The sequence below is a fragment of the Peromyscus leucopus genome, chromosome 18, assembly GCF_004664715.2.
Source record: "Peromyscus leucopus breed LL Stock chromosome 18, UCI_PerLeu_2.1, whole genome shotgun sequence".
NCBI classification, from domain to species: Eukaryota; Metazoa; Chordata; class Mammalia; order Rodentia; family Cricetidae; genus Peromyscus; species Peromyscus leucopus.
In genome coordinates, this window is record NC_051078.1 from 2,795,262 (window position 1) to 2,818,486 (window position 23,225).

The following is a 23,225-nucleotide window of genomic DNA, read 5'->3' on the forward strand; positions in this document are numbered from 1 at the left end:
AAGGCAGGAGGATCTCTCTGAGTTCCAGGCCAGCCTGGTCTACAGAGTGAGTTCCAGGACAGCCAGGGCTACACAGAGAAACCCTGTCTCAAAAAAAGAAAAAAGAAGAAGCTTGGCGTGGCAACACAGGCTTAGATTCCAGCACTGAGAGGCTCTGGTCAAAGGACTGACAGCTCAGACCAGCCTGAGTTCTAAGGCGCAAGACCCTGGCCCTGAGAGAAAAACCTCCAAACAAAATGGTCAGAAAAGGAGGAACCTCCATGTTAGGAAGGGGAGGTCGGGAGCAGAGAAGAAGGAAACAGACAGACTCTGAACCTCAGAAACTGCAGATGTTACACACAGAGCTCAGGGAGCAGAGAAGAAGGAAACAGACAGACTCTGAACCTCAGAAACTGCAGATGTTACACACAGAGCTCGGGGAGCAGAGAAGAGAAAACAGACAGACTCTGAACCTCAGGAACTGCAGATGTTACACACAGAGCTCAGGGAGCAGCCCCACAGAAGGCTGTCGGACGTCGTTCTAAATGTGAAGTGAAACCCAGAAGAGCAGATTCATGAGAATCCAAGGCTCAACACAACAGCTCCAGGGGTTTTCATGGAGATCTATACCAATAAATATCTGGGGGTCAGCAGAGTTTGTCACTCTGGAGCACTTATTGGTTCTAACACATGAATTTGCTGCACTTAAAAAAATAATTTGTTTAAAAAACAAGATAGGCAACCATCTATTTTTCCTTAAATCAAGCATTATCCTAAAGATCCACTGAAATAGAAGAAGCAGACAAGTAAAAAATGGCTCAAATTTGTAGATTTCTCTTTAGGAGATGCAGTCTATGATCTGAATGCATTACTGCACTTAATTTCTGAGAGTTTGTCCCAGTGACGGAATCACCATCATTCAGTGAACTTTCAAACAGGAGCTAGACTATCATGCTGGCTGTGGCCAACCAGTCTCTTCAGGAATAGCAGAGTGGACCAATAGCTCCACTGTCAGAATCAAGCGACTACAGCACTCACTCCTTCCTCCACTCTTTCCTCAGGGATCCCTTGGAGACCACCAAAGCACTGCCGGGGTGACACCCCCAGTCCTCGGCTTTCAGGAGGCGAGCTTCTGCACCCTCAGGACCACACCAGTCTACCTGAAAATAACCGATTCCCAACTAAGTCAGGAAGCTGTTCTGGGTGACCACAGCAGGGTACTCTGAGCCTTCCTCCTCTGAGGACAGCTCCTCATCCTGGGCAATTATGCTCCCTAATCCATACTCCTGCTCGTGAACAGAGACTTCATTTGGCGTGAGGTGAAAAGAACCTTCCACAAAGTCAGCGAATCTGCAAAAGAGACGGTTGCTCATTAAGAAGCTGCTTGTCCTTCCCGAATGGCTCTCAAAATAAGAACAGACTGAAAGGCTCAGCATGCCTGCAGTTAAAATGATACTGAATCTAACTGAAATTCCTGTCCTTGCTTTGGCAGACATATAGACTGAAGAAATGGGCAGGAAATAAGGCTGGGCTCATAAGCCAACATGCTGGGCATTCTCCTCCTGCTGACAGTGGCTCCCTGTCCTCAGTTACGAAGTGCTAAGGTTCCTTCAGTCACCATATTCCTGATAAGAGACTGGGACACTACAGTTCTTTGCATTTATGACCCTATAAACTTTATGCTATCATGATTCCAAATTAAACTTCACATACAACCACTCCCAACCATAGGGGGGCAGGGGGCAACTCAGGACAGCTAGGGCTACATGGACCGTCTCAAAACCCTGAAATACAAAAACTAAGTACAACATCTATGTCAAACTTACAAGGGCCACACTTAAATATAGGCCTGAAGTCTTCACATGTTAATGCCTTGGGGAAACAGGAAATAGATTACTTCTAATACATGATGACACAGATAACTTTCTCTTGACTACTCCTAGGTTAGCAATAATCAAAGGGCAAAATATAACACAGTTATCTAGAAGTATGATCTCTGTTAGAACTCATGGTCATTAACTACCATAAATACCTGACTTATCAGGTCAAGCATTTACCTTTTTGGAGAGTGAATCCGAGATATGGTCTTCCAGGCAGAGCACTCTGGACTATTACAAAACTCTCGGAGCTCCTGTAAAGCTTTTTGGGTCTCCACCTCTCCTTGTATCCGATACTCTTCTTCTGTCAGGAGGCGAGGGGGGGCAGGCTTTTCTGTTGCTTTACACATCTTTCTGTGCTCACCAAAATAACATCATGAATCAGTAATCAGTAATCCGTATCCGTCCTTACCTCCACGGTTTCAGAAGACCAAGCACACACCCGACAAGACTAAACACTGGGGGTCATCACCCACCGCTCTTCTATGCACATCCTTCATTCTAGCACACTCCTGACATACCGAACTGAGGAAAAACCAGAGTAGTCAAACTCACTTATTTTCCAATAAATGCCAAACAAAGTATTTATTTTCCGATAAATGGAAAAACAATAACAAATATGTCATAATATGGTTCACGAACTCCGTTTCTGAAACTAAAGGTTCCACTTTGATTATCTGCAATGGAACAGCCACTGACCACCTCAGGATCAAGGACCATTCCATATTTACTCTTTTTAAAGATAACATGCTATGAATTACATCTTAAAATAAGATTAGGATTTTTGGAGCATTCTGGCAGTCAGTGTGAAATGATCTGAAACCTGAACCTGAGGCCTAGGTTAAAAACAAAAACAAAAACACCTATAATTTGCACCACCTAGTGGTAACAGGAACACATGACACTTTACTGGATGCTTTTATTTTTATAAAAAAGAAAGAAAGAATAGACTCAACTAAGAAAGAACAAGAGTGGAAACCCAGCCCAGTGATTTCTCACTTACAAAGAAAAGCTCTATCTCCCTGCGCTGCAAGTGTACCCACACCTCACGTGTCAACACAGAGCGACACTGCCTTTAGTCACCTGTAGGTGATGTACAGCCAGTGAATGGGATACTCCAGGTTCTTGGTACACAGCGCAATGATGACCAGAGCAAAAGCAATGTGTGGTATCTGGATGCTGGAGTACATGAAGCCCAGGCCCAGCAGCTGCAGGGTCCAAGTCAGCAGGTTGATGCTTCTCTCATTCTCCAAGGGCCCGTACTTGTAGCACACTGCAAAACTCATGAATCCAACCGTGAGGACGTAGCCTATCAAAAGAGACAGCAGAAGACATTCTTTGTCAACTATTACGTCGAAAGGGGTAGTAAGTTCACTAGACGGCATCAAACAAGCCAGATGAGATGAGATCTGTACTCTATTGTGTATCTGTTACACACACACACACACACACACACACACTTGTATCTTATCCTTTGTGTAACAAATGGGTTCCCAGAACAAAGGTGCTGAAGAGAGGCTCAGAGGTTGAGAGTATTGATTGATGCTCTTCCAGAGGACCCAAGTGAGTTCCCAGCACCACATGGCGGCTCCAGGGGATCTGACTCCACAGGCACCAGCACTCAACTGCACATACCCACACACATAATTGAAAACTCAATCTCTTTAAAAAGCTACATGTTGAACATTTCTAAAATAGTCTATTTTAACCCCCAAATATAAAAATCCATAGTAATGTTCTCAAATAATACATCAAGTTCCTATCAAGAAAAAGTTTCTGGGGCTGGAGAGATGGCTCAGAGGTTAAGAGCACTGACTGTTCTTCCAGAGGTCCTGAGTTCAGTTCCCAGCACCCACATGGTGGCTCACAACCATCTGTAATGAGATCTGGTGCCCTCTTCCGGCATGCAGGAATACATGCAAATAGAACACTGTAAACATAATAAATAAATATATCTTTAAAAAAAAAGTTTCTATCTGCATGATCAAAGGATTCTTTTTTTTTTTGGAGGGGGGAGTTGAGACAGGCTTTCCCTGTGTAGTTTTGGTGCCTGTCCTGGATCTCACTCTGTAGACCAAGTTGACCTCGAACTCAGAGATCCACCTGCCTCTGCCTCCTGAGTGCATGCGCCACCACCACCTGGCGATCAAAGGATTCCTATTGTTTACAAGATTCATGGTGGTCTTACTTCTCCAGGTCCCCAAGCATTATTTAAATTAACATTAATAAAGACAATTTAAACGTTTTAAATTTTGCTTAATGTAGAATAAACATCAGCAAATTAAAGTTTTATTCTTATCAACAGCATCTAAATTTAAAAGATGTTAAGATGACGTTAAGATGCAGTATTAGAAATAAGTAGGAAATTATAATATTTACAGGTTAGCCCTCTGTTGGCAGGCAACGTCTTCTCACAATCAAATTAACCAACAGCCTATCAACACGAACAAAGGAAAGCCAAGCCACCAATACTTACTTAGAAGATAATGCCAATAACATCTCCATATCTCCTGTAAATTCTTAAAAACTAGCTGAATGAGGTACAGAGAAAAGGACCAGCCTCCTACCAGGATGACGTAAATGGGACTTCTCTAGACAAAGTAAGAATGAAAGCAAAAGTTACAAGACTTTTATAAAAGCAAATGGGGTAATTTTTTTTTTTAAAACTCAACCTACTCAAAATGCATAAAAACATTTCTCTTAAAAAGATATGCTGCTTTATAATACCTAAAAAGGTACAGTCTGCAAGGAACACCAGAAGATGAGATGCTAATAACTGGGAGGCCTAAGTGTGCAATTAGAAAACAGAAAGTGGCTTTCAGTTCCCACTGAGCACGATTTCAAATAAAGAGTCTGTAGGCTCGAGGTCTTCCCATGCAAGTGCTTTACAGAATCACAGAAGAGGACAGACGCTGACTCACCAGCCATTAATGCAAATGTTCGTAGTCTAAGATTACAAGACTATCCTCCAGCTATCCAAGCGTGTCCTAAAGACTTAGGAGGAACTGGACCACTTACCTTGGGCATAAACTTGGAGAGCATAAAAATGATGATTAACAGAGAGGCCACAATTCCCACACTCACTCCAGTGGAATAGTAGAAAAGTTGACTCCTGCAGAGAAAGTCACAGTTCTTGACTATGTCGTACTGTAGTTCAAGTAAGCACTGATGAAATTACAACAAGTGACTAGTAAAGTTCCACGACAGGAATTAGAGAAGGAATCTGCCCACTAGTTAAAGCTGCAGAACTACAGGCTGATGTAGCTGCTGACAGACCATGAAGTTCAGTATCAACAAGGTCCTCTCAAATCTCACTCCCATCTCCATCTCTCTTCAAAGTCACCACACATTATAGACATGGAGCATAGAAAAGTCAAGCTGGAACTGGGCTGGAAGCTCCCTTCCTGCTGGGTAGCCTTCATGGTGCCCGAATGGGCTGTGGAGGTGCTGGGGGGAACCCCCACCAACAGTCTCACTCAACTGTGCACCCTGTGTGCATCAATACTGACCTAGTCAGGTGAGCACACTGCAGCAGTGCCCATAAATCTGCTGTAGGAGGAACCAGCCACTTCAGGACTGGGTTTGATGCCCATTCCACAGAACACATAATAAATAAATAAAATCTTAAAAAAAAAAAAAAAAAAAAAAAAAAAAAGTCTCCCAACCAAAAGAAGACCAGGGCCAGACAGTTTTAGCACAGAATTCTCCCAGACTTTCAAAGAGTTAATACCAATACTCCCCTCAAATTATTCCACAAACAGAAACAGAAGGAACACTGTCAAATTCATTTTATATGGCTATAGTCACCCATTACCCAAACCACAGAAAGATTCAAGAAAGAGAATTACAGACAAATCTCCCTCGTGAACATTAATGCAAAAAAAAAAAAACTCAATAAAATACTTGCAAACCGAATTCAAGCACACATCAAAAAGATCATCTACCATGACCAGAGACTTCATCCCAGAGATGCAGGGATGGTTAACATATGAAAATCTGTCAATGTAATCCACCATACAAACAAACTGAAAGAAAATTACACATGATCATCTCATTAGATGCTGAAAAAGCGTTTGGCAAAATCCAACACCCCTGCATGATAAAAGTCTTGGAGAGATCAGGGATTCAAGGGACCTACCTAAACATAATAAAGGCAATTTACAGCAAGCCTATAGCTAACATCAAATTTGAGAGAGAGAGAGAGAAACTCAAAGCAATTCTGCTAAAATCAGCAACATGACAAGGCTGCCCACTCTCTCCCTATCTATTCAATATAGTACTCAAAAGTTCTAGCTAGAGCAGTAAGACAACAAAAGGAGATCAAGGGAATATAAATTGGAAAGTCAAAGTATCGCTATTTGTAAACAATATGATAGTATACTTAAGCAACTCCAAAAATTCTATCAGGGAATTCCTACAGCTGATAAGCACCTTCAGCAAAGTAGCTGGATAAAAGATTAACTCAAAAATCAGCAGCCTTCCTATATACAAAAGACAAATGGGCCAAGAAATAAATCAAGGAAACAACACCCATCACAATAGCCACAAACAGTATAAAATATCTTGGGGTAACTCTAACCAAGCAAGTAAAAGACCTGTGTGAAAAAACTTCAAGTCTTTGAAGAGGATATCAGAAGATAGATCTCCCATGTTCATGGGTCTGTAGGACTAACACAGTAAAAATGGCCATCTTACCAAAAGCAATCTACAGATTCAACACAATCCCCACCAAAATCCCAACAAAATTCTTCACAGACCTTGAAGGAACAACACTCAATTTCATATGGAAAAATAAATAAACCCAGGCTAGCTAAAACAATCCTGTACAATAAAAGAACTTCTAAAGGTATCACCATCCCTGATTTCAAACTGCAGTACAGAGCTATAGTAATAAAAACAGCATGGCATTGGCATAAAAACAGACAGGTCAATCAATGGAATCAAATCGAAGACCCAGACATAAATCCACACTCCTATGGACATCTGACTTTTGATGAAGAAGTGAGATATACAATGGGAAAAAAGTATCTTCAGCAAATGTTGCAGGTTTAGCTGGATGCTGACATGTAGAAGAATCTAAAAAAACCCTATTACCCTGCACAAAACTCTGCATCAAAGACCTCAACATAAAACCAGGCACACTGAGCTTGACAGAAGAGCAAGTGGGGGACAGCCTTGAACTCACTGGCACAGGATGTGTTCTGTACAGAACACCAACAGTGCAGGCACTAAGATCAACAATTAATACATGGAACCTCGCTGGGCAGTGGTGGTGCACGTCTGTAATCCTAGCACTTGAGAGGCAAAGGTAGGTGGATCTCCATAGAGCTAGTTCCAGAACAGCCAGAGCTACACAGAGAAACTCTCTTGAAAAACCAAAAATAAATAAATAGACGGGATCTCATGAAACTGAAAAGCTTCTATAAGGCAAAGACACCATCAAAAAGACAAAATGGCAGCCTACAGCATGGGAAAAGATTTTCACCAACCCTATATCTGACAAAGGGCTAATATCCAAAATATATAAAGAACTCAAGAAACTAGACATCAACAAACCAAATAATCAAATTAAAAAATGGGAAAAAATCTAAACAGAGAATTCTCAACAGAAGAATCTCAAATGACCGAGAAGCACTTAAAGAATGTCCAACACAAGCGGTTGGTGTGCACACCTGTGATCCCAGCACTCGGGAAACAGAGGCAGGTGGATGTCTGTGAATTCAAGGCCAGCCTGCTCTACAGAGTAAGTTCCAGGACAGCCAGAGCTGTTACACAGTGAAATTCTGTCTCAAAAAAAGCCAAAGAAAGAAAGAAATGTTCAACATCCTTAGTCATCAGGGAAATGCAAATCAAAGAACTCTGAGAGTCTGTCTTGCACCTGTCAGAATGGCTGAGATCAAAAACACAATGACAGCTAATGCTGCAGAGGATGTGTAGCAAGGGGAACACTCCTCCACTGCTAGTGGGAGTGCAAACCTGTACAGCCACTATGGAAATCAACACAGTGGTTCTCCAGAAAACTGGGAATCTACCTCAAGACCCAGCTATACCACTCTTGAGCATATACCAAATGACCTCCACAAGGACACTTGCTCCACCATGTTCACTGTGGTATTATTCATAGCAGCCAGAAACTGGAAACATCTTGGGTGTCCCTCAGCCGAAGAATGGATAAAGAAAATGTGGTACATATACACAATGGAGTATTACTCAACTATTAAAAAATATAACATCATGAAATTTTCAGGCAAATGGATGGAACTAGAAAAAAAAAAAAACATCCTGAGTGAGGTAACCCAGACCCAAAAAGACAAACAAGGTATGTACTCACTTATAAGTGGCTATCAGCTATAAAGTTAAAGGATAACCATGCTACAATCCACAGATCCAGAGAGGCTAAGTAACAAGAAAGGCCGGGGGGGATGCATGGATCTCCCTAGGAAGGGAAAGTAGATTTCATGGTAGACTGGGGGCAGGTGGGGATGGGACAGGATGGCTTGGGGGAGAGTACTGGGAGAGACGACTGGAATTGGGGGGGGCGTTTGGAGGTGAGGTAGAAACCTAGTGCAATGGAAACTCCTAGAAACCCACAAGGGTGACACTAGTGAAGACTCCTAGCAATGAGGGATATGGAACCTAAACCGGCCATCTTCTGTAACCAGGCAAGGCTTCCAGTGGAGGGACTGGAACACCAACCCCACCACAAAACCTCTGACCTGAAATTAGTCCTGACTGCAAGACCTGCCGGGGAAATGGTGGCACACAACTCATGGAAGTGCCCAACCAATAACTGGTCCAAACTGAGACCCACATCACGAGAGGGCCAGGAACTAGAGTCTGGACAATCCAGAGACCAAGGATGGACCAAACAGGATAGGCAAAAAAAAAAAAAAAGTCAATGCAAGATTCCTAATGATACTCCGCTGTTCTGCTCTACTTGGAGTCCTGAACCTCACATAATCATCATCAGAGAGGCTTCACCCAGCAACTGATGGGAGCAGATGCAGAGACCACAGCCAAGCATTAGGCAGAGCTTGGGGAGTCCTGCAAGAGGGCCAGGAAGGACTGTGGGATCCAGAGGGGTCAAGGACACCAGAAATAAGCCACAGAACCAATTCACAAGGGCTCATAGGGGCTCACAGAGACTCACCTGACATCAGGGGGCCTGCCTGGGTCTGAGCTAGGTCCTCTGCATGTGTGTCATGGTTGTGTACCTGGGTGTTCTTGTGGGACTCCTCACAGTGGAGTGGGGGCTGTCTCTGACTCTTCTGCCTCCTTTCGGGACCCTTTTCTTCCTACTAGGTTGCCCCATCCAGCCTTAATGAGGGGAGGTGCCTAGTCTTATTATAACCTGACATGCCGTCTTTGGTTGAAATCCCTGGAAGGCCTGCCCTTTTCTGAAGGGAAAGGAGGAGGAGCTGATATGGGGGAGGGGGTATGGGGGGAGGGACTGGGAGGAGAGGAGGGAGGGGAAAACCACAGTGGAGACGCAATATAGGAGAGAATTTAAAATAAAAAAAAAGCATGGCTAGTTGGGTCCTGGGGTAAACACGATTAAAATTAATTATGTAGATGTACAGGCATGTCAACAATGTAACCCATCCTTATATACAATCACTACATGCTAATAAAAACATTTTTAAGAGAAACAATATAACTCTTCTGAGGAAGTGGACACCTTGTCTAGAAAGAGAGGAGCAAACCCAAGGGGAAACTGAGAAGTGAATGGAGCTGATTACCCAGGACAGACAGATCCTACTGCCATTCCAAGGGTCACTTTTCCCTGAATGTGAGTTTCCCTCAGGAGTCCCAAAATAAAGAACAACTTCTCAGCTGGGCAGTGGTGGTGGTGGTGCATGCCTTTAATCCCAGCACTTGAGAGGCGGATCTCTCTGAGTTTGAAGCCAACCTGGGCTACAGAGTGAGTTCCAGGAAAGGCACAAAGCTACACAGAGAAACCCTGTCTCGAAAAACCAAAAAAAAAAAAAAGAACAACTTCTCTCAAGCCCAACATAGCTCAACTTCAAATTCCAATTGTTTACCTTTCACTCATGAACTTAATGTTGATTCAACCTTCACTCAGTATTTACTTAACTGTATATTTCTTATTTAAATCTTTTTCATACAAAAATATCAGAACAAAAAGTACATACACACACACACACAAAAAAAAAAAAAAAAAAAAAAAAAAAACAAGGGGCTGGACAGATGGCTCAGAGGTTAAGAGCACTGGCTGCTCTCCCAGAGGTCCTGAGTTCAATTCCCAGCAACCACATGGTGGCTCACAGCCATCTGTAATGAGATCTGGTGCCCTCTTCTGGCACGCAGGCATATATGCAGGCAAACACTGTACACATAATAAATAAATCTTAAAAAAACAGCAAACAAAAAGCCCCCAAGGAGTCCTTTTTGTGTTGGTCAACTACTCCTGGGAAGGAAGCCTGTCCCCAAGTGTGGCTGGTGCACCCAGTGACACTGTTGGAGGAGACTCTGTTCCCTTTCCCAGCAGGTAGCAGTTGCAGACAGTCTCTTGGCTGGGGTGGGACGCTGCACCATTCCCTCCTCAGTGCTGGGGTTTGTGCAGGACTTGTTAACACTGCCCTCACCCTTGTTGTGTCTTGGAGTCATCCACCACCTCTGGCTCTTACAATCTCACCTCCTCTTCCTCGGGATCCATTTAAGGATGAGTGCCCCAAAGTCCCTCCCTCTCCTCTGTGGGTGTGTGTGTTGACTGCAGGCTGAGTGAAGCGCCATGTGCCCAGGAGTCACTGCACCGCGGTGCTCTTTAGCAGGACAGCGGCACTAGCTTTCCCCTAGGGCCTACAACCTACCTAGTTCCAGCTTCTCAGCTGCTTTAGCAGTGTTTAGTAAGAGTTTGATCTCAGAGCAGGTCTCTATATTAGAACATGTCAATTTTACCTATCACAGCTAGTAGGTTTCTAAAAAAAGAAAATGGACAAGTAATTGATGTTTGTCTCCTTGTATCTGAACAGTGTGAAACCATCAATGTTTAATTTGGCAGCAATTTCATTATGGGCACAACTGCCTGTAATTCCAGGTCCAGGGGATCCAGTGCCCTCTCTCTTTTGGTCTCTGCAGGCACCACATACCACACATGGACAGAGGCACACAGATACACACTGAAAGAAAAAAGCTGGGCATGGTGGCACACACCTTTAATCCCATCACGTGGGTGACAGGACAAGTGGACTTGGTGGTCAGTCTGGCCTACACCCTGGGCTCTAGGCCAGCCAGCACTGAAAGTGAGAACTTCTCTTCAACAAACAAAACAAGTAAGTCTAAAAAGTACCCAAGCGGGCACCATCTAAGCCACACAGGTCCTGGAAAAGGGAATGGCAGTACTTATAATTCTTATGATGAAAGTCAAACAATGTTAGCATCTTATCAAGTCCACACCTACCTGCTCAACAAGTCTCCACAAAAAAATAGCATAAGTCCAAGGAGGAAAATAAGGAAGAGTTTGGGGTCAAATCCTGAAACAAATGAAATGTTTGTTTAATAGAAGAACCAGTTAAAGGTATTATAAAAGGTGACATTAGTATTACTGATCAACTACAGTAAAGCAAAGAGCCCAATTAAATGCAGTAGAGATATCACACAAATTCTGGGCACTCTTCCAAAGAGAAAACATTGTTAGGTTTCTGTCTAACTTGTACCTTCCTAAATATCTTATTTTGATTTTGGCTTCCTCTACTAAGGATTTAAAAAAAAAAAAGGAACCACTGGACTAAGCTAAACAGGACACCATCATCACCTCATACAGTCACAAAACATTTACCAGGCTTTTTCTTTCTGGCTGATCAGCTCACTATTAGACCAACCAGGTGCCTTAGGCAGGCAAGGTAAAACAGATACAACACATCTTCACATAGTTAAACAAATGCAGCATGAACAAATGCAACACATCTTTACACAGTTAAAGTCATAGTCTGCAGCCTAAACAAATGGAACACATCTTTGTCTAGTTAGTCATGATCCCCAACACCATACACATCAGTAGAGCCCGAGAGTAGGACAACTGGACAGCCATAACCTTTTGATCGCAAAACCTATAAGCATGAACCCTGAGCAGTAACCAAGGGGACACCAAGTCAGGATTCGATGGTATCTACCGCCTAAAACTCTCAGATGCCTTCAAGGAAGGGAAAAACTTTTCTCACGTCCAGCAAATAAGCCTTAAACTGTAGTGTCTTCGTCTTTAATCTGATTCCACAAGCACTCTTGTGAATTTACTAGTTCTACTGTTCACTTTTCCTGTCTTCAAATACAGACCTGAACATAGTCAAGAAGTCCCCAGAAGGCATAGATACAATGTCTGATAGACTCCAGCAGTGCTGACCATATCAACTGAGGACCTGCCGATTCTAGGGAATGAGTTACTGAGCAAGACTCTAGGTTCTTTTTTTTTTATTTTTTTATTTTTTTTGGTTTTTCGAGACAGAGTTTCTCTGTGTAGCTTTGCACCTTTCCTGGAACTCACTTGGTAGCCCAGGCTGGCCTCGAACTCACAGAGATCCGCCTGGCTCTGCCTCCCGAGTGCTGGGATTAAAGGTGTGCGCCACCACTGCCCAGCACAGGCCTAGAGTCTTATGTGTGGTGGATTCTCCATAGCTGGTTAGAGCCATGGTATAGTCAAGTTGGTAATCAAAACTAAAATGGAGTTGTCTTGGACTGACTTCTCTGTCTAATTATACCCTCCAAAGCTCTGTCCCAGCTCATTATAGAATCCATCAGAAAAACCAAGGTGAGACTTACTCCGGGTCACAATGACACTGTATTTGGTGTCCTTCTCTATAATCTCAACTTTGAGGCAGGTTTTTGTGCTGTACAGACCCACGTTAACATAGGTGTCATTCAATTTCTCTTTTAAAAAGGAAGAAAAGAAGTTCCAGATACTAAACTGCTCTAGCTCCTTCAGCTTCTCCTCATTGTCCACCTGGGTGACTCGGACCAGCTTGGAACTATTTACCCGGACCTGTAACACAGACAAAATTAGGATGAAAAGAAAGACATCTTCATAAACATAATTTTAAAAACCCTTACTGGAAATATACAGAGGCAGCAAAAACATGATTTGGAAAATGACGCTGCTCTAATAGAGGCAGCTGCCACAATTTCTTGTTAACATTGTCTGGATCACTATTAGGCCAGAAAAGGGGGGTGGGGTGGGGAGGAGATCCCAAGCAGAAAGAGCATCAGTACAGCTATTTACGCATGAGATCATACAAAGCAAGGACCTGGGATATTAAGAAAATTGCCGGTCATAAACAGCCCCAGAAAACTGAAAATGTTTCCATAATGACAGGCTGAGACGTTGTCACAAATCACTGATTAGGGATAAATGTTGGTTATAATGTGCCCCAGATACAGTACGAATTTTGTATCAGAAAATTAAAAAAAAAAAGTTTACAAGCCTGCCAGCCCAGCTCTCACGTGTTGGTGAGAACAGCACACACCCTCATCAGTGTCTGTCGTGGTTACTGCAGTTACTGCAGCACCTCCACAAGGCTCGCTTTGTGCAGTCACTACTATAGCCAAAAACAAAAACTCTTCCGACAGTGCTATGAAGTAAGAGTCCAAAGTCATTCTACCCAGGGGAAACTTCTCTCACAGAGTCAAAACAGAATGAGAACCACAAGACAAGAGTTTACATTCAAACAGGCACACCAGATTCCAGCCCAAAGAAGGCACAAGACATTTCAAAAGAGGCCTGAGTGTGCACACTGCAGAGAAGAAGGACAAGCGTTTCCCTCAGGATCACACTGCCCTCAGCTGGGAAAGGGAGCCGAGACACCCCAGGGAGGGCTTCCACTTACCTGTATCCGTGTCCATATATCATACCACTTTGGGATAAGCACGTTTTTATAACAGAATTGTTGATTGGAATTCATATCAACTTGGGACTCCTGAAGCATAACCACATTTACATCAATTCCAGCTTCATGCAAAAAAAAAAAAAAAGGAAATAAGAATTAAGTAGAACATAACAGAGTGAGCTCATAACCATAACTCATATTATAAAAAGAATTAAACTGACCACTTTACTAAGTTTGGGCTTAAAACATGAACCAGACCAAAAAAGAAAACCTGAGATGAAAGAAATAAAGAAATAAAACACTTTTATCTCTGTCCAATTTGTGTGTGTGCACACACTCGCTCACATGTGTGCTTGCTTATGACTGACTAGAGGATATTAAATACACTCAACTTTTAATTATCTATCACAGATAGTTAATATTAACTCAGAAAAATAATACAAGCTACTTTTTAAGTTTTATTTTATGTGTATCTATGTTTTACCTGTGTGTGTGTCTGCTCACCACATGAGTACAGTGCCCAGAGGGGATGTCAGATCCCCTAGAACTGAAGTCACATGTGGTTCTGGGCCCTAGGAACCAAACCCGGGTCATTTGCAAAAGAGCAGCCAGTGCTCTTAAGTGCTGAGCCATCTCTCCAGCCCCGTAAGAACTACTTCTAAGTGTTTCTTTACACAGAGAAAGCTGTCTGCTTCCCTTAACCCTCCCAACAACGCTATGTGGTAGGCATTTTCATAATCTCTATTTTACAAACAAGGAAACTGATGTCTAAGGAAAATTCATTCCCAAGTCACACAGCTAGTAATAGTCCGTGATCCTCACACCTAATCCAACTTCCACCTTAACCATCAATAGTCTTCCTCCCTTACAACAGGACAGAGTGACCGACAATAACCCATCTTACAACAGGACAGAGTGACCGACAATAACCCATCTGATGATTTTCTCCACCCCTTTGCTGAGTAGAATGGACAGAACTGGCAGAGGTTTGGTTGGGTTTTCAAGATCCCACTAAGTGGCACAAAAGGACTACAAGGCTGTTCCAGCTGTTTGCTCCAGCTGTTCTGCTCCAGCAGTTTGCTCTAGCCAATGCTTATCCATCACTCTTTGGATTCAAACTACAAGACTCGGCCTCAGTTTATAATTGTTCTTACAAGATTTGAGAGAAACCACTCTCCCCACCTCCCCGCCCAACCTTCAACACAAGCATTTAAATAACGTTTTCCTTTGCGGTATTAGAGAGTAAACCCAGAATCTCTATTCTAACTATTTCTTTGTTGAATTTCTATATAATGTAGAACTTCTAAATAATATTTTGTTTTTGCCAGGCAGTGGTGGTGCACGCCTTTAATCCCACCACTCGGGAGGTAAAGGCAGGGGGATCTCTGTGAGTGTGAGGCCCGAATAGTCTACAGAGTGAGTTCCAGGACAGCTAAGGCTACAGAGAAACCCTGTCCCAAAAAGCAAAATAACAAAAACAAAAAGATGAATGCCCACCAAGCTAAAATGGGTTTGTTTGTTTTTAAAATAATTTCCTTATTGTATTTTATTTACCCTGGCAGGGTATTTATTTGCTCTAGTGTGGAGGCCAGAAGACAACTTCTAGGAGTCAGTTCTCTTCGTCCACGGCTCTCAGGACTGAATTCAGGTCGTTACACTTGATGGGCAAGCACGTTTACCCACTGGGCCAACCTGCTAGCCAAAATGGTTTCAAGTGAAACTAAGACTAATTTTTCTTTTCATTGCTAAGAATCCATAGGGCTTTCTTTGTACATGCTTAGCAATGTACATTGCTACAAAGCTGCTAGGCAACTCTACCACTGAGAGACATCCTCAACTCCAAACTAAGACTAACTTTGTTGTTGTTGTTGTTGTTAAAGATTTATTTATTATGTACACAGAAGAGGACACCAGATCTCATTACAGACGGTTGTGAGCCACCATGTGGTTGCTGGGAATTGAACTCAGGGCCTCTGGAAGAGCAGTCAGTGCTCTTAACCTCTAAGCCCATCTTTCCAGCCCTCTAAGACTAACTTTGAAGTGGGTAAAGCATTGGCCACTCATGAGGACCTGAGTTTAAATCTCCAGAACCTAGATAATGCCAGGCACAGTAGTACACATCTGTAATCCCAGTGCTGCAGCAAGGCGGAGTTGGAGACGGAACCCTAGAAGACTGTGGCTGTTGTAAGCAAAAGCAAATGAATGAGATCTTGTTTCAAACAAGATGGAAGGCGAAGGACCAGCACCCAACACTGTCCTCTGACCTCCACAGTCATCACGACATACACATACCCAAACACCCACGCACGTGCCCCCCCCACACACACAATCACACACACACACACACACACACACACACACACACACACAAAATCAAACAAGAACCCATCACTTCCTTAAAACAAAGTGCAGTCTATTTACAAACTCCAAGTAAAAACATCCATTGCCAAACCAATATACACATATTAGCAACCATTCTCTCACCTTTCAAAATCCATTATTGTCATCAAGTGGGTAGTGAGACACAAAGAATATGTCGGTAATGCCAGCCACTTGAAAATTTAATGCCAGGAAAGTTACTCTAACTTTAAAATTCTACAATGGGGTAGTGCACAGTGGTGCACTCCTTTAATACCAGCACTCAGGAGGCAGAGACTGGTGGATCTCTGTGAATTTGAAGCTCACCTAGTCTACATAGCAAGCGCCAGGCCAGCCAAGGCTACATAGTGAGACTCTGCCTCTAGATAGATGATTGATAGATAGATAGATAGATAGATAGATAGATAGATAGATAGATGATAAATCTATTAATAAGAACTTTTAAGATTCCTGCTACATCTGGTGCCCAAAGTTTGTGGTTCGAATTCGAGAAAAAGCTGCTTGCCTGTGACCTTGTGGGCCCCAGCTCAGACCTGAGCTACAAAAAGCTGGTTGTGGTGTCTCACACCGGTAAGATTTGCTGAAGGTGGCAAAGAGAGGAGGATTCCGAGTTTGAGGCCGACCTAGGAGGCTTGCTAAGGAGAAGTTTCGGCCCGGAACCTGGCCACAAACAGTAGCAGTGGGACCATGGAGGCAGACTGCTTCTCTTCGTGTTGGTGACTGCGGTGATGCTGCTACCTGGGACGAAGGGTTTACTGCTGCTTGCTCAGAGAAGAATTGCCAGAACCACGTGTTACAAGAGAGCATCGGCAAAGGTCAGTTTGGAAAAGTTTGGCAAGACAAATGGTGGGGAGAAATTGCTGTGAAGATTTTCTCTTCTAGGGAAGAACACTCATGGTTCCAAGGGACTGACATTTACCAGACTGTGATTGCTCCAAGCCACAGAGGAGGCACACACGCACGCGCGCGCGCACGCGCACACACACACACACACACACACACACACACAAAAAAAAAAAAAAAAAAACTACAGGGAACCATGACCACGCCTAACAGTGACTTTGAAATCTTCAAAAGGATGAAGAGACCCCAGAAAGATGATTCCACATGGACTATGGTAAAGCCATTAAGCTGATTAACACCACAGAAAGATCAGCTTTGGACTACAAACTGCTCAGGACAATTTAAGATGGCTAGCTGAAATGATCCAGCCTGACAGACTACTCGAACAAGGACTTGTGATAAGCCCTGAACTTTCCTTTTATGTAGAGACTGGACAAATGATACAGGACTTGACAATTAACCCAAAAATTTTCTTTTCAGGATTCCTTAAAGATGTCTTCACCCCTAGAAAGCAGGAAGTAATTTTAAGAACATGATGCCCACATTCCCAAGTGGTAGGGTGGGTGATTTTTCATCGTTTAATGAGTTATGGATATTGTCATTGTTTACAATGGTTGGTTACAAGTTGTTAATTGTTAATGGTCAGAAAAAAAAAAGCTGAATGTAGAGATTAGATTCAGAGGTTTTGTTTAAAAAAAAGAAAGAAGAGAATATAGATATGAGGCAGATCATTGACTCTACTCTGAGGAAAAAAATAAAGGAATAATAGGATAAATGGGTAGATCAATGAATCTACTCTAAAAAGGAAAAGGGGAAGATATAAAAATGACAAAAGGTAGATTATTGAATCTATTATGAAAAGAAAAAAGAGAATATGGATATAATAAGATTAAAAGGTCAATTATTAAATCTACTTTTAAAAAGGAACTACTTGTTTTAAATAGGATAAGTAATGAAAATTTTTGTCTGAGTTTATCAAATGTTACTGAACTGGACATTGTTATATATTAATGAAGTTTTTCATCTGAACCTGTCAAATGTTAATGTAATTCTTGACTATATATATTGTATATACTTATTGGATATAGTTTTTCTTGTATTAGTTGTAAGCTTTTTTTAATTTTAGACAAAAACAGGGAAATGTGGTAGTATTGTATTCCCCGAAATATTGTGCACACTAATAAATTTATCTGGGGTCAGAGACAGAACAGCCTCAATATTAAACATAGAGGATAGGCAGTGGTAGCACACGCCTTTAATCCTAGCATTCCAGAGGCAGAGATCTACCTGGATCTCTGTGTGTTCAAGGATACAGCCAAGCATGGTGACTCACGCCTTTAATCCCAGGGAGCGATGGCAGGAAGCAGAAAGGTATATAAGGCGTGAGGACCAGGAACTAGAGCTGGTTAAGCTTTCAGGCTTTGAGCAGCACAGTTCAGCTGAGATCCATTTGGGTGAGGACTCAGAGGCTTCCAGTCTGAGGAAACAGGATCAGCTGAGGAATTGGCGAGGTGAGGTGGCTATGGCTTGCTCTGCTTCTCTGATCTTCCAGCATTCACCTCAATACCTGGCTCCAGGTTTATTTTTATTTTTTTTTAAAGTCTATTTTTTTTGTTTGATTTTATTAATAAGACCTTTTAGATTTGTGCAACATCTGTATGATGAGGGCTGGAGAGAGGCCCAGCAGTTAAGCGCACTGGCTGCTCTTCCAGAGGACCCGGGTTCAATTCCCAATACCCGTATGGTAGCTTATAACCATCTCTAACTTCAGTTCTAGGGAATCTGATGCCCTCCTCTGGTACCAGGCATGCACATGGTGCACAGACACACATGCAAACACTCATACACAGAAAATGGTTAAATTCTCCAATAGTATATCTTAAACAGATATCCAATAAGATAGTTCTGCAAGTAAAGGCACTTGCCACCACGTCTGGAGCTTTATCCCCAGGACTCACATGGTGAAAGTTTTCTGACTCCCACAAGTTGTCCTCTGACCTCCACAAGAAAGCTGTGTGGCACACATGCTCACACCCACAATCATAAATAAATAATAAATCGTAATAAAAAAGTTAACTGCTGTGCGGACAGTTTTATGGCAACTTGACACAAGCTAGAGTCATCAGAAAGGACGGCGCCTCGGTTGGGAAATGCCTCCATACGAACGGGCTGTGGACAAGCATGTAGAGTATTTTCTTAATTAGTGATTAACAGGGAAGGGCCCAGCTTACGGTAGGTGGTGCCATCCCTGGGCGGGTGGTCCTGGGTTCTCTAGGAAAGCAGGCTGAGCAAGCCAGGAAGCAGCTCCCCTCCATGGCCTCTGCATCAGCTCCTGCCTCCAGGTCCCTGCCCTGCGTGAGGCCCTGCCCTGACTTCCTCCACAACAGACAGTGCTGTGGAGGTGCAGACTGTGTCTCTTCACTTCAATGACAACCCTAACCAGGACAACCGCACTCCTCCTCCAGAGAAAACCAAAGTTCCACCTTAACCCACCGAGTCACTCAGCTGGCCCCAGAGCTGCCATCTAGGCTCACTAGGTAATCCCAAATCCATGACCACAGCGACGCTGACCACGGCCCCAGCTAAAGTCAGGGACAAAGCATTAGGGGAGGGGACCTGCAGGGAGGCGCAAGGGCTGAGTGGGGCTGGAGAGTGTGGGGGAGTGGTGATCAGGACAGACAGGCAGCGCACGCATGCATTTGTCAAAGAACAGATTTAATAAAAGCTGTCTTTAAAACCTACCATCTTCAATAAGTGGGTTTAGTAAAGCATTGCTAAATTACATGCTGGGACAAAGGTTTATTTGAAAAATAAACCAGATCCTCACCTCATACCAATACAAATTATAAATTAAAAATAAAGAGGCAAGGATACCTCAGTAAGACCCTGTTCAAAAAATAAATTAAAAGGCCTAGAGTTCAGTGGTAGAGCACTAACACTGAATGCCTGAGGCCCTAGGTTCAATCCCCAGCTTCACTACTAATATTAGTAAAATAAAAATGTATTTAAAATTTACCCTTCAAAATCCAAATATAAAATATGAATTTAACTTAGAAATCTCTTTTTAATCTTATTATTACCATTATTGTGTATATGTAGGATGTATGTGAATGTGTGTGTATCTATCCCGGCATACATGTGGAGAACAGAGGACACAATGCAGTCAGTTATCGCCTTCCATTATTAGTTTCATAGATCCAACTCTAACCAAATCTCTAAGATGCAGGCCCAGTGAGGGAGTCTGTCCCAAAAATACGGTAGACAGGGATTTACACAGACCACAGATTGCTCACATGGCACACGACCCCTCCTGAATATGCTCCAACACAAGAACACAGACACAACTGAAATAAACTGCAAGGGTTTTGCCTCCTTCTTTATACCTAACTGGATTAATACTTGCCAAATAGTCTAAAAAACACCTATTATTCTTAGAATTAAATGTTTCCAGAATTTCTAGTGACAAGAAATGAACCTGTGAATAAAATTCCATTCTACTGCTTGAGTGCCTAGCTTTTAAGAAGTCACAAGACTGATTTTTTTTTTTTTAGGCTTTTCAAGACAGGGTTTCTCTGTGTAACAAGGCTGTCCTGGAACTCACTTTGTAGATCAGACTGGCTTTGAACTCACAGAGATCCACCTGCCTCTGCCTCCCAAGTGCTGGGATTAAAGGCGTGCGCCACCAGCACAATCTTTAAGGCTGATACACACACAATCATTCCCTGAGCTGTCCCTGGAGATTACTTGTCTGTCAAGGCCCTGAGCCTCCCTTCCCAGAAGGAACTTTGGAGCCAGGCTGTGATACTTGTGACCCCAGAATTCTGGAGGATGAGACAAGACCTTGGGCTGCAAGCTAGCTAGAACTACGGAGTGAGTTCCGAAGCGGCCTGAGCAACACGCTAAGACCCTGCCTCAATAAAAGGGCAGGGAATCAAGCAGGCAGAAAAGTTTGCTGGAGGGTTCTTTTTTATTGTTTGTTTTGAGGCAGGGCCTCACTATGTTTAGTGCCAGCTGTCCTGGAACTCACTATGTAGACTATGCTGGCCTCAAACTCAAGCGATCCACCTACCTTGGCCTCCCGAGTGCTGGGACTAAAGTCGTGTAACACTTAAGCCTGGCTTTGCTTTAGGTTTCAATCCCCAGCCCCCTGTAAAAGAAACTTCAAAGATGGGAACTGCTATGGTTCTTGTTTTGGTTTGGTTTTTTTGAGACAGGGTTTCTCTGTGTAGTTTTGGAGCCTGTCCTGGAACTCACTCTGTAGCCCAGGCTGCCCTCGAACTCAGAGATCCGCCTGGCTCTGCCTCCCGAGTGCTGGGATTAAAGGCGTGCACCGGCTCTCACTGCCCGGCTTTGCTTATTGTTCTTACTATTTTCTTATTTCTCCACAACCCAAGGCCCCTTTTCAAAAGTTCCTTCGGATATCAGTTCTTCCAAACGCTATTCTAGGCCTCTAGGCCCTGCATCATCTGTCAAAGTGTCCTTCCTGGACACCTACTCCCTTCGCAAGAAGTTTTCAGTCCCTTTTGAACAACATACTACGGGGTGTGTTAAACGATCTAAGCCACAAACGAGCGCGTGTGACAGGCAGGAACAGAAGGGGGCGCTGTGAGTACATAACGTGTGCTGCTCATAAGCGCCGATTATTTTCTGGAGTTGCTACTCCCTCCAGTGGACGTTTGCAAACACCGCTTATTTTCCTGTCCACTCATTTTCACAAGGGAGTATCATCATCATCATCATCTGTTTTCTTACAAACTTTTTAATTTTTTCTAGACTGGAGCACAAAATAAGTTTCGTACCCAGTCCAGAGTTGACTGTTCAGCAGCAGGTAGGTACAAAACGACCGTGCTTGAAAGACGGAGTAAACTTTAGGGAGAGATGCCCCCCACTCCAAGCCGGTGGCCCGTCTAGCTTTTCTGAGCAACTGGACGATAACCACCCCAGGGCTGTCCTGGAGGAGGGTCTTCACAAGAGCAGTAGTCACCGGGCGGCGCACGCCTTTAATCCCAGCCCTCGGGAGGCAGAGGCAGGCGGATCTCTGTGAGTTCGAGGCCAGCCTGGGCTACCAAGTGAGCTCCAGGACAGCCGGGGCTGCACGGAGAGACCCCGTCTCCGGAAACCGTTTAGGAGAGGTCTAAATCTATTCCGCAGTGTCCAGCCAGGACGCATCTCCCCCTGCTGCGGTGTTCTGGGCAGAGTGCGCGGGGCGTTTGCCCTCTCCCGGCCCATGTCACGGTCCCCACACCTCGTCCGTTTTAACCGGAGGCTCCGGGGACCCCAGCAGCACCACGGAGTCCGCCCCGCCAGGCCAGGCCAGGCCTCCCCTTCCTCGGGCTCCCCCGGTGCGGACGCTCTCGGCCCGGACGCCCGCCCCGCCGGGTAACGGGCCGCGCGCGCCCCGGAGATAAAAACCCACTTTTCCAAGCAGGACGCCGCCCTCGCTCCCGCCCTCCCGGCAGCGGCTGCCCGGGTGGTACCTGAGCCGCAGACCACGCAGCCGAAGAGGACGAAGAGCAGCCAGGCGACCCCACCGCCCCCGGCGCCCCAGCACCAGGGCCCGGGGCCAACGGCCGACCGGGCGGCCACTTTGAGTCCTCCCGCCATGGGTGCCTCACGCCGCCGCCGCCGCCTCCTCGCCGGCCCCTCCCCGGCAACCGTCCTCCCCTCTCCCGGACGAGCGGCGCCGGCAGCCAATCAGCCGCGAGGCCACGCCCCTCGAGGCCCCGCCCCCTGACAACGCCAACCCCCTAGCAATGGCAACAGGAAGAGCCCGCCCTCTGCCCCGCCCGCTTCCGTCCCGCTTCCGTCCCCGCTTTCGTTACAAGGGAGATGGATGGGGAGCTTGCCCAATAGGAAACCAGAATGGGCGAGGCCCTCCTGGACTGCGTCTTTCCGATCGAAACTCCCTCCGCTCCCGCTTTGGTTTTTCTTTCCTTTCTACGTCGGTCTTTTTAATTAATTACGGGCAAGCCAATGGTAACCCTTTCTTTACGAGGAAGGTTCTGACGTGACAGTTTTTTTTTTTAAGGTAAAAATGATTGACAGCCAAAGTTCTGAAAAGATTCCAGCCGAAGTACAGGACTGTGGTGCGCGGTCCAGGTTTTGTAGGCATGGAACAACGCGTTTAAAAATGTGGTCGTGGGAAAAACAAAACGTAGTGGTAGAGCTGAGCATGCACCTCAGTGGTGGAGCACGTGCAAGCATGTGCAAGGCCCTGACTTCGATCCCCACCACGAGAAAACAAGACACCAAAAGACATCTTAGTTCCCTTTGTTGACTGGGGATGTGGCTGGACCACGCTCAGGGCCCT

General features: G+C 44.3%; 1 protein-coding gene across 1 annotated transcript; it reads right to left on the reverse strand.

The window, feature by feature from the left end:
- Positions 1-797: 797 nt before the first annotated feature.
- On the reverse strand, positions 798-22,551 carry Nemp1 (nuclear envelope integral membrane protein 1). The gene is made up of 9 exons (XM_028886211.2): positions 22,393-22,551; positions 13,694-13,815; positions 12,633-12,852; positions 11,278-11,350; positions 4,875-4,968; positions 4,333-4,447; positions 2,940-3,165; positions 2,037-2,210; positions 798-1,329 (listed from the first exon to the last, which is right to left on the reverse strand). Exons 1-9 carry the CDS (start codon positions 22,517-22,519, stop codon positions 1,161-1,163), a joined length of 1,320 nt encoding a protein of 439 aa, XP_028742044.1. The 5' UTR covers positions 22,520-22,551; the 3' UTR covers positions 798-1,160.
- Positions 22,552-23,225: the final 674 nt, after the last annotated feature.